The sequence below is a fragment of the Monopterus albus genome, unplaced genomic scaffold, assembly GCF_001952655.1.
Source record: "Monopterus albus unplaced genomic scaffold, M_albus_1.0 scaffold297.1, whole genome shotgun sequence".
In the NCBI taxonomy this organism is placed as follows: Eukaryota; Metazoa; Chordata; class Actinopteri; order Synbranchiformes; family Synbranchidae; genus Monopterus; species Monopterus albus.
In genome coordinates, this window is record NW_018128177.1 from 447,053 (window position 1) to 459,031 (window position 11,979).

General features: G+C 39.4%; 2 protein-coding genes across 3 annotated transcripts in view; one reads left to right on the plus strand and one right to left on the minus strand.

The window, feature by feature from the left end:
- Positions 1–727: 727 nt before the first annotated feature.
- Positions 728–7,129, minus strand: LOC109973591 (probable serine/threonine-protein kinase kinX). 2 transcript variants are annotated; one of them, XM_020623303.1, is made up of 6 exons: positions 6,958–7,129; positions 1,660–5,244; positions 1,369–1,564; positions 1,202–1,281; positions 1,031–1,122; positions 728–939 (listed from the first exon to the last, which is right to left on the minus strand). In XM_020623303.1, exons 1-6 carry the CDS (start codon positions 7,009–7,011, stop codon positions 879–881), a joined length of 4,068 nt encoding a protein of 1,355 aa, XP_020478959.1. In that variant the 5' UTR covers positions 7,012–7,129; the 3' UTR covers positions 728–878. The 2 variants fall into 2 exon arrangements, with proteins under 2 accessions (XP_020478959.1, XP_020478958.1); XM_020623302.1 differs by having other exon boundaries at positions 1,031–1,125.
- A 1,432-nt stretch (positions 7,130–8,561) lies between these two features.
- Positions 8,562–11,979, plus strand: part of LOC109973633 (transmembrane protease serine 2-like) — a 4,680-nt gene continuing 1,262 nt past the window's right edge. The window contains exons 1-4 of the mRNA XM_020623379.1: positions 8,562–8,616; positions 9,781–9,795; positions 11,113–11,275; positions 11,846–11,977. Of these exons, the coding sequence (XP_020479035.1) occupies positions 8,562–8,616; positions 9,781–9,795; positions 11,113–11,275; positions 11,846–11,977 (365 nt within the window). The remainder of the gene's footprint in view (positions 8,617–9,780; positions 9,796–11,112; positions 11,276–11,845; positions 11,978–11,979) is intronic.

Consider the following 11,979-nt stretch of genomic DNA (forward strand, 5'->3'; position numbering starts at 1 on the left):
TCTTATCTGGTGCACATAAATAGCTTCGGACAGCAAGAACATGTTTTGGTGGCTGATTTTGAAGTTATGAGGAGATCCAGACTGTGTTATGGTTTCAGTTAACACAGCCAGTCTGTGCCACTTCAATAATTTATGTAGAGCTGCTTTGGGAAATGAGGGATGGAACGAGCTTAGACATGCTCACTCATAAGTCTCTTTTCCAGATATAACTACTATGAATACCAACATAAAAATATCGATCAATTATGTCATTTACCCAGTGAAATAAACAGTTATAGTTCAGTGTGTTCATGTTCTGTAGCAAAGCACTTCACAAATACTATTTGATGAAGAATTGTGTTCATCACTCCCCTTCCAGCGATTTCCACAAGCACTAAAACTGCTTTGGAGATTCAATGTGGTCCAACAAGTTATTAAAACACTTAATGTTGGTGTTGTTTTTTTTTTGTTTGTTTTTTTTTTGACCGAACTGATAATTTTCATGTCAGGGAATGCATGACACACAGTCGCACTTCACACTATCAGATCTCATTCAGTTTCTTGCATTTGTGAATTGGGCGCTCCCTAAGCAGGTAGCATTAAGCTTCAGAAAGTGTGCTTTTTTCTTTTGCTTTTGTCTACTGTGTATTGTTTTGCCTATTAAGATTTGAGACCATGATGATTATGTGTGCTATAAACCCAGAGACGCCAGTTATTACCACTTTTTACACTGTGTATACCATTTGTTCTTCACTGCAGCTTTATTACAAGAATTAAAGATAAAACAAATAATTGACATGATACACATCTATTCACTGTATTCAGTTTGATAAATACACAAAAAATAAAGCCATGTGTATTATATTCAGATATTCACAAAAAGCATTACTACAATGTTCTCACTCTTTTGTGGTTTTCTTCAGTTTGGTTTTCAACTCAGACATAAGTGGGTTTCCGAATCTAGAGAAAAAGAATGAGGAAACTAAGGATTAGACAACGTCTGAACACAAGATGACTCTTGTGTTGAATGTAATATAATCTCAGACTTTACCCTGGATGTCTCGGTGGCATCCATTTAGGTTTGGGTTGTGCCTCGTCTTGTTTGGGAGTATCATTCTTGTCCTCTGTCTTTGTCTCAGGTTTCTGCTGATATAGTGACATTTTATTAAAGTATATACTTCAACATGAGAGAAGAATGTTACTGAAAGATGATTACTAGTACCTGTGAGACGGTTTCTAGGCTATTTTCTTCTCTTTTCACATGTTCTGTCTTTTTTAAAACAGGGAAACCTGCACCAAACCCTAAAAAAACAAAAACATGGGCCATTATTTACAGACTATGAAAAATAACCAGATGGTTTTCCAGTTGCTGTGCAGTAAATGACCTACCAGGCAGTTTTATTCCAATGCCCAAGCCTGCCAGGGGCACACCTACAGCGACTTTAACTGGCAGATGTGAAGACGGTGTGGGCTCCACTGAGGGCATATGTAGCAGGGCGCGAGGATCTTTGGGTGGCCTCACATGAGGGTTTTTAAGAGAAATTCTTGACCTCTGAGCAGTAAAGTCCAGTGCTGCGGTGTCCACCTGCAATGACAAAAGCAGCTGAATTCACATAATCTCTGTTATGAAAACTGTGTGAAGACATTTTAATGGTTAAATGTTTTTTATATAAACTATACCTGAGGCTGATCCTCATACTTTGCCATCATCTGTTCTACCACCTCCACCCTATTAAGCTCAGCAATATCTTCTGACCATCCAGGCTGTGGTTTATCTGTCAGATTGTCAGATTCAGTCCAGGTGCCAATTTGTGATTCACATTCTGCTGATATGATTCCTTTCTCCAATGAAGCCTCTGAGCCGCTTGTGGATCGACTGGATTTTGTGTGTTTTGCTTCGCCCAGAGACTCGGCCACAGTTATCTCTAGAAGCTCATCTTCATCTTCGACTTTGAAAAGTGTGCTCATTTTTGTGGGTGACTCGGCATCTGCTCCTTCAGCATCTCCCTGTGATCCAGTGTGAGTCTCCTCTGATTCAACTTGTTCATCTGTCTTTTCTTGTGATTTATCTGATCCCTGATTTTGACACCTAGCGTCTGATGAATCTCCTGAATCAGGGTGTGAACCTGTCTCAATAACTGATTCCTCCTCTTTCAGATTTGGCTGTCCTGCTTCAGTGGCTTCTTCCATCAACATATCCTGAGACTCAGCCTTAAATTGTTGTGTGGACAATTCAGAAGTGTCTCCTGATTCTGACACACTAGCACTCATGTCATACATTCCCTGAAATAACTCAGTGCTAGTTGATTTCAGTAGCTGAGTTTCAGTGTTTTGTATGCCCCATTCACAGAGATTCTGATCAAAAAATCCAGACTCCACTGTTGAAGAAGCCATTTCCGTGTCATTCACTAATCCAGATTGTCCTGAATATGACTCCACAAGTTGCTCTGTCTTCGTCTCTGTCTGCACTGATGATATTTCAGCCTGTTCCTCATTTGATGGCTCTATTTTGGTGCTTGTTTGTTGTCCAGGCTCAGGCTCATCCTGTTGTTTCATGCCATCAGTGTTCTCTGACAATGCTGTCTGTATCCACAAGTCAAGGATTTCTTCATCTATCACATTGTGAGGTCCACTGGTTGACCTACTTGTTTCTTCAGCATAACGTCCCTCTGAGTCTGTCACAAGTTCATCTGATGATACCACAGTCAGATCTTCTGATTTGGACTCAGCTGCCATTAACCTATCAGCTGCTTCAGTGCCTATTAACATCTCCTCATTGCTTATCTCAAATGCCTCATCTAATATTTGATTTCTTGTCTCCAGTGATTCAACTGGTAAAGATAATTCAGATTCAGAAGTAAGTGGATTTTTGTCTGATTCTTTGATTGGCTCAACTACAATTTCCACCAGCTGCTGATTTAAAATCTCTATATCATTTTTATTCTGCATTTCATCTTCTGCCGCCTCCTTAACTCCATAACTTGTTTCTTCCATATCTAACACAGCTTCTTGAATGTCTACTGTACAATCTTCAAGTACTCCTGGCTCAGTCTCAGTTGACTGTTTCAAGAATCCAGATTCAGTTAAGTCTTCTGGAGAACTAGGGGACATGTTGCTGTTTTGGTCTGAGTTTATGGCATCTATTGGTTGTTGAAAGAAGCTTGTCTCTGTCATCTTCTCTACTTCAGCTTCAACGGATGTTACAGTTTCATGAGTGAATCTGACCGTGTCCTCTGCTGCTACACTTCCTGTTGTCAGATGGCCTTCTCCAGCAGCATCTTCAGAGTCACCTAACCCTTCATCTATTCCAAATTCAACTTTAGTCCCATCCTGCAGCTCTTTGCTTCTCTTAACCGTCTCACCTGCTAAGCCAGTGTATGTGTCAAATTCCTTCTCTGAATGTTCGATCTCTGTCTTCATTGAGCAAACTAGCAATGTTCCTCCCTCTTCTTCAAACAAGAGTCCCGATTCTTGAGTCAGGGGTTCAAAAAATGTTTTGTCTTTTTCTTGCGGCAGTTCAGTATCTGTAAAGATCAATACTCCAACTTGTTCTTTATTAATATCTTCAGTGCCTTCTTGTTCCTTGTACTCAGCTCCAGTGCTACAGTCACTGTTTTGAAGGCTCTCTGGGTCTATGGTCTCCACCTCTTCTGGTAATTGCGTCTTTTGGATTTCCTCGCCATCTCCTATTTTCAGGAACCTTTGTGTTGTATTTTTGTCTGGCCTGAGTTCATTGTTGTATTCAGGAACTCCCTCTTGTGTTTCCTCACATGTTGGAGAATTTAGCTCCTGCGATACAACAGTCTGGCCTTCACATTTCCCTGAAGGAATATTTTTAAGCTCTGCACTTACTTCCTGTCTAGTCTCACCTTCAGGTTTTACTGTAACAGATGGGGTTGTACATGCTATTTCCATGTAACTTTTATTGTCTTCTTCCCGTGAGAGCATTTCATCTACCACAGGATCTTTATTTAAACAACTTTCATTTTCTGAAATGTCTGATGTTAAGTAAGAATTATCATTGATCGCTGTATCTTTGACATAATCTGTCAGTCTTGTGCTGGTTTGCACTTTGGTGGCCTTAGCCACATCCTCTTGTTCTTCAGCTGTGTGTAGCTCTGTCTCAGCATTCTGCACAACTGCTTGGCAGCATACAATATGTTCAGTTAGAATGTCTTCTTGTTGATTGTCCTCTGTGACAGTGTTGATCTGCTCTTCATGCTCTGGCTCCTCATCTATTGTCTGGTTGTTTGAAGCCTCATACACATTTTTGTCCTCACCCTGCTCCATCTCATCCAGTGTGCTCTCATCTCCCTCCTCCTCTCTTTCATCCTCATCTTCATCACTTTCACTTCTTTGAGCCATCACATACTCTTCTTCATCATCCTCTGACACAATGTCCTTTTTGTCAGAGGCCATTTGTAATTGCAGCAAAGTAAAGTCTGGGTCTCCTTTGACATCTTGGTCATTATCTGACAACTCTTCACAGACTGAGACCTGATTTTCAACTGGTTTTGCTGCCTCATCAATCTTGTTTTCCAGCTGTAACACAACATCACAGTTTTCTACTTCTTCATGTATCATCACTGTATCCACCTTATTCCATTGCACACTTGCTTCTTCTATGTGCATGTTATCCTCCTCTTCTAGAGTCAAAACTGTGATGGGAGACAATTTTACAGTACTGTTTTCTGCCTCCCCTTGAGTTTCTTCCTTGGCACCAGCCTTTCCTCCACTTCCATCCGTGCCTTCACTTGCATGATCTGTAAGAATTAGCGGCATCACCTTCACATGTTCTTCATCAGGTTCCTCACCTTGTTGGTGAGTGTATAATTTGTGATCTTTGTTTTCCTTTTCTTTGTCTTCTATTGCTGTTGCATCCTTAGTGATGACCAGCCCTGCATCATCCTCTCCTGTCTGGCCGAACTGTTCTTCCTCTCTCGTGCCCTCACCTTCCTCACATATTTCTCGCTCACTGGTTCCACCCAGCTGGGGTTTGTATTGTGTGCCGTCTTCATCAGGGCCTAAGCTGATATCTGTGGTGCAAAGTTCCCAGGAAACAACTGGGTGAGGTGAACTAAGCAGAGAGGCTGTTGCAAGAGCTTGTTCCTCATCGACTTCCTGTCCGCTAGCATCGCCCTCTGTGTGACGACTGTCAGCAGGCTCACTGTTACCTGCAGATTCCTGGAAGGAGTTAGGGTCACTGGTGACGATGTTAGCGGGCTCTGGCCTGAGGAATCGGTTCACAGCTCCAGTTATGTAACACTGAGAAAGAGATGAAGAGAAAGACTTAGCTTATTTTTGTTCTATGTATGTTCTGTGTTTGTCATGTGCAGTTGCTACAATTGTTTAAATATGTGATATTATTATATTAAAACCATATGGGGTCACCTGTTTCTATAGCTTCTGTTCATTTTGGTCTGATGCTGCTTTTGTGCTTTGAGATGGTGCTTTATTTCCAGTTAAGGAACTTGTTAATGCTACAGCATTCTGTACAAGGCTGTTTACACAATAGTGTCCTTTCAGCTTTGCAGTAACTGTCTAGGGAAGGCCCTTTCCTGTTTCAGCATGACAATACACCTATACACAAAGCAAGATCTATAAATGGTTTTTGGAGTTTGGACCAGCCTGCACAGAGCCCTGATCTCAATCCCATCTAATACTTCTAGGCATAGACCGTACATAAGCTGTACACAAAACTCTGACACTCCATAAAGTTGGTACGGCAAATGTGTAACCCATCAGTTGCCCATTTAAACCTTCAGTAGACAGTAATCATTATCACTCATTTGGAGTCATATTTTAGGCAACCTGATGAATGTATGTTCAGTATTTACTCTGATCCTCCATTTCCTTGATATATGGCTCATTAGCTGCAAGTGTGGTCACCAACTAGTCTCACACTTTGCTGTTTGGTTAAAGGAAGTGAGACTAAATTACAATTCAGTCTGATTATAATGGTAGCAAACAATGGTTTCACCATAGCTTTAATTCTTAAATCAGCTACCTTCTGCAAATAGGTTGATGAGAGGGGTGAGGGCAAAGCAAAACAGTAAAGTTGCATATAAAACCCAAAAAAGAGCCTTTTAGTATCTTACTAAAATGCTGCTAGAGCGGATGAGAGGAGTCAGATAGTAATTATTAATCACTAAACAACTCCTTTCACTTTAAATGTGGTCATTTTTAAAATAATAATACTGATGATTGTTTTACTTAAACACTGACTTTGACTCCATAAATTCCAAATTCCCAAGGCTGCTTCCTTTTATTTGGTACTAAATATAGGAAAAATTGAAACAGGGATCAATTGGTAAACCACCAAATAAATAATTTCTAAAAAATGCTATAAGCTAATGAATTCTATAGACTTGTTTGGTCAATGTACAGCACATCAGCTGAACATACAAAAAATGTGCACCTTGTCTAACCAAACCCCACACTAATAACCTACAATCTGTGAGATAACATAACAATAACAATAACAACAACAATAATAATAACAATACATTTAAAACAAAATAAAATTGAGTTATTTTCAGGACAGTTTTGAGAAATGATTAGAAAGTTATGATGGAGTACTCCCCGACAAATACCTGCAGCCATATTTAAAATGTTTCACATTATTTTTAGGCTTCCATGAATGTTTGTACTTTTTAAGTGTGCATGGTAAACCCTGTGCTTAATTATGGTCATGTTGCTACAGGAACAAAGATACTGTGTGTGTGTGTGTGTGTGTGTCTACACTTTGCACGTGCACACACACACACACACATACACACACACACACAAACCAGGGAAGGACAGAAGGGGAATGGAGAGACATTCATACAGTGTATGCGAGAGAGAGAGAGAGAGAGAGAGAGAGGTTTACACACAGGGAGACAGAAAATGATTTTACATCCACATTTTACAGTCTTCAGACTTTAGCATTACAGCAGTTATCCCAGTAGATGTGTGGTTTCAAATGCAGCGGCTCACCCAAACTGTCCAGAGAGTCCTCTCCATCCTGGCGATGGAACTGTCAGGGTCCATCTTCAAAAGGTCTTCTTTTTGACACTCAGACCATCTGAGTTAATTTCTTCTAGAAATTGCCAGTTTAGTTTTCCTCCACAGTGTTGACCAGAAGCAAAAAGCTGCATCCAAATGTGAATAGTTCACAACACTTCAGAAGGAAGTAACGGTTCAGTTCCTTATATTGACTTATGTCCGGTTATCATTATGAGGAAGAGGATGATTAACGCAGCTGACTCACCAGTGAGTTCATCAACCTGCTTGCTGCAGAGTTTGCGGATGTGGGAGCTTCTGACAAGCCAGGCCACAAAAATGTGTGATGTTTTGTACGTCTATGTTGTTTTAAAATAGGTACGCCTTCCAACAGCAGGGGTTAAATCAGTCTTGGTGGAAAAAGCAGGAGCTCCGGTCAAAGTAGGCTGCATTACACTGTGATTATCATTATGAACAACCTTCATAAACAGACAAAAAGATCTTAATGTTTCCTCCATCGCTTTAATAAAAGTAAAACACTAAACTGACCAATAACAGTAGGCCACAGACCAGCCTGCATAAGCAATAGGTTTTATATATATAGTCTCACGTCATAAATGAGAACCCCACCAATTTCACACATCAGCATTTAAACATACTGTGCTACTATACTTCACATGGAAGTTGTAATCATTTTCTACCTAATTTCATACACAAAGAATAAAACCTGTTTTACATTCTGTACTTGCTGTATAATGTGAGAGGAACAAGTTCAGAAATAAACAGCATGTTAATTCCTCAGCTCAGCTACACACTAACAGCTACGCTCAGCCACAGTGAAATGACACTCGTGGTCAGAGTGTAAAGGGGGGAAAAGCAGAAGTATGTTTCGAGATAAGAACTTATTTCTGATGCAGTGGTTGGCCAAGAAAACACTGAACAGTTGAGAACCACAGTAACTTTTCCAGTTTACATTAATAAACATCTTTTCATACAGCTGACTTATAGTTTCTTATGCACATTTAGAAAAATAATGTATTTGGATTATTACTATAAACTTCTTTGCATAAAATTATAGTGTAAATGTTTTTAAAAATGTTGGAGTGAAAAGAAAATGTAATGGATGATAGATTAAGATATAAGGTAATAAATTAAGACTAAAAATGCTGGAAGCACAACCACATTTGCTGAACACATGAAAAATTGTTCAAATCCTAAAGACATGACTACTGCTTTATATTTACATTATGATACAAATACACACGTTAGATAAATGAAACACATGGACTGTTCATGGCTTTCATGCACAAGAAGAAGAAATGTCCTCACTGGGCACTGAAAGAGAGGACTATTGAAATATTGGCTAGTTATTACTTATGCTTCCAAAAACATTATAGTTATTCAGAAAACATCTTTTTACTGTAAACAAATTACATCATGCTTTGAGGAATACATGCAGGCTTTCAAGTGCAGAACTACTTAATGAACATTTTAAATATCAAGAAAAACTGGTCTCTGTACTGTGACATGTGACCAAAATAAAAGCCAAGTCACGAAGACTCTCTGCACTTACTGGACACAAGCACTGACAGTACAGTATGGCAGCCTGGACTCTTTGGATAGTCCTGATGTGTGTGGTCCTCACTGGGCAAGGTGAGCTTTTACACTGAGTTACCATTTTATTAGGTACACCTGTACAATTTATTTCAAACTAAAATGTTTGATTTTGATATGTTTTTGTAGTTTTGTGTGTAATGTGTCAAGTGTTTAGTACTTTGGCTGTGTGGTCCTTTGAATTGTGTTTAGTGTTTTGAGACAATGAGGCCTGTTGCCAAATCTGTGGATTAATTGGAAAACTTTGACTAAAGAAAAGTTAAAAATGGCTCTAATTTCTTCATCTGGCTGTAACAGTCAACAACAGGTAGACGAGCCCTGCATTTTACTGGAGTAGAAAATTGTACTTTATAATTTATCAGTTATTTGAAACTTTGCAGATCACAGTTTCCTTCAGTTTCCAACAATAAAATGGACTCAAGGAGGAACTGATTAGATTTTGGTGGTCAAAGGTCAAGGTCAGTGACCTCACTTCTGTCCCAGATCAAATCAAGCTTTATTGTCATTTCACACCTTGTTCAGAAACGTACAGTGAACTGAAATGTTGTTTCTCATTGAACCATAGTATAAAGGTCCAAGCTTAAACACCTTCAGGGGTCAAGGGAAAATGTTTTCCTTTATGTCATGGACATACTGATATATGACAGCTGAAAAGGAAAAAGCTACAATTAATCACATAACACACCAAAATATCAGACAGACAAATACAACTGAAATGAATCCTGTGATATACTGTAAAGCTGCCCATAAAACAGCCTGAATTCACTGATATGAGGTGTGGGTGCAGTATAGTCTAGCTGTACAGTGATTTAAGAGTAAAACTTTCACATACAGTATTAAAGTAAGTTTTGTTCAGATTCATTATCAACACGATTATCTCTGCAATAAGTCAAACCTGTTTGATGAGTTATATGTTACGTAAAATGAATGGCAATGACAATAGGACTGAGGAAACAATTGAGTTGTAGTTCCAAGGCATTTGCATATAGGGTGGCAGTTCTATCTGGCTTAATGAGATTGTGTTGTGTGTATATAAATAAGTCTATTGTCACCTAGTAGCTGTGGTTACACATACACTGATAATTCTCGAGCCAAGGTACCATGGCAGAATTCTCTGGTTTTTAATAATTAAGCCCACACAGAGTCACACTGAAGGATACATATGTAAGTACGTTAACTTTTTCATCCCTCTTTTTCCTACAGGGTCAAAGGCTCAGGGTAAGTACAGTCACTTTTCATATTTTCCATAAAGTCATGACGATGTAAATGTTCAGGTGATGAACCGTAGCTGCTGCACAGAATAGAACAGTATAAAGTAAATCTTTACTGTCTTTGTGCTTTGCAATGAAAATTAGCATGAAAGTAACTAACATCAAACTATTGACAACATATGAAGACACAAACTATGACAACAACTATGGACAAACAGACACAAACAAGAAAGCTTCACACAGGAATCTTCCTAACCTAACTGTACATGTACTGACACAGTTGTTTATGCTCTGTCAGACTGTGGTGTGGCACCTCTGAACACAAAGATAGTCTATATATACATATATATATATAACAGTCATTCTGTGGCTTTACATCCTTTTTGCCATGCATGTCTTTTGACATAGTGTAACTCGTCAGCAATGCTATTGGAACAAATAGCACCATCGAAGGTAGGATGGCTAACAAGAAGCTCTACATCTAGAGAGGCTCCGTTCATTTGGCAGCATGTGTCTAAGTGTGGGCACTGATTTTGATTGCTGTAGTTTGATTTTGCACCACCTCTCGTCTGCCAGTCAAATCAGTCAAATCAGTGCACATTGCCTAAGCAACTGGAGTCTGCCGACAACACCAAGGTGGGCGGTCATGTTGTTGGACAAGAACACTTTCAAATGCTGGAATTTTAAGAGTGTTTTTGTTGAAAATTAGTGTGCTTGATTAGTTTGCTTTATTTGTTCTCATTTTCTCAGTGTGCTTTATTTGCCTTATTTTAATGCATACAAGGCTGATAAGGGTGATACAGGCAGACAACAGGGCCTGACAACATATGTTGTAACACCATAAAATATTGTAGCATGGGGACTTCTTCTTCAACCCATAAAACATCACAGGTGCTGTACGTTTACAGCTCATCACACCGTTCAGATTTAGAGGAAGCAGCTGCAACTCTAGTGACACCTTGTGGCTGTGGTTACATATTTCTACTACACTGATGATTCTCTTATCCATGGCAGGATTTCCTGGTCTAAATAATTAAACACACACAGACACACACTGAAGAAGACATATGTAAGTTATTTTTTCCATCTTTCTTTCCTACAGGGTCAAAGGCTCAGGGTAAGTGCAGTCACTTTTCATATATTCCATAAAGTCATGATGATGTAAATGCTCAGGTGATGGACTGTAAGTACTGCATGAGAATAACACTGACACATAAACTATGTCAACAACTATGGACAAAGTTACAAACATTTTAGCTTCACACAGGAATCTTCCTAACCTAACTGTACATGTACTGACACACAGTTGTTTATGCTCTGTCAGACTGTGGTGTGGCACCGCTAAACACAAGGATAGTGGGTGGTGTGAACGTGAAAGCTGGTTCATGGCCCTGGCAAGTCAGCGTGCACATTTCCAGATCTCATGTCTGTGGAGGGACCCTCATCAGTGACCAGTGGGTCCTCACAGCAGCCCACTGCATCCTAATGTAAGACATACTCATCAGCTCTTCATGTGTTTGGATTTTTTTCTATATTTTGGTCATATTAACTAAAACCCTTGTAACTAGAAGAAGTGACAAAGGCACACAGCACTCCAATCACCTTCCTCTGTACTGTATAAGCAATACCTTATTACACTTTGATTTGTGGATCTGATCATGAATTTTAACATTACAGCTGCAGACTAAATACTCACTACGCTGTCATTTCTGTCTTCTCTTCAAAGCAGGTTGCATGTGTGATATTAGATCTGCTTAGACTAGTTCTGGTTTGACCAGGAGTGCAACTGATCTGCAGCACTTGCTCAGGTGATCAGCCATCTAACTCACAGAGATTGTGTTCAGTGAGTTGTCTTTGTCTGAACACATGCTTTAATAAACTGGATTTTAGTTTTCACTTGGGTTCATGTGTCTATCAAACAAAGTACTGGATACATACAGTAAAGGTCTTGTTACATGATTTAACAGTGAAAAGATGATGGGGCATGGGTTATCCTGCAATATGAGACATTACATGATTTAACAGTGATAATTTCATGAGTCTTATTTTAAATCCAGAAACAAAACTAGCGTCTGGACTCTCTACTGTGGAAAATTGACTCAGAGTGGCCCTAATGCTAATCAGGTGACCCGCACTGTGTCCCAAATCATCGTCCATCCTAACTACAACAACGCTTTGTTCAACAATGACA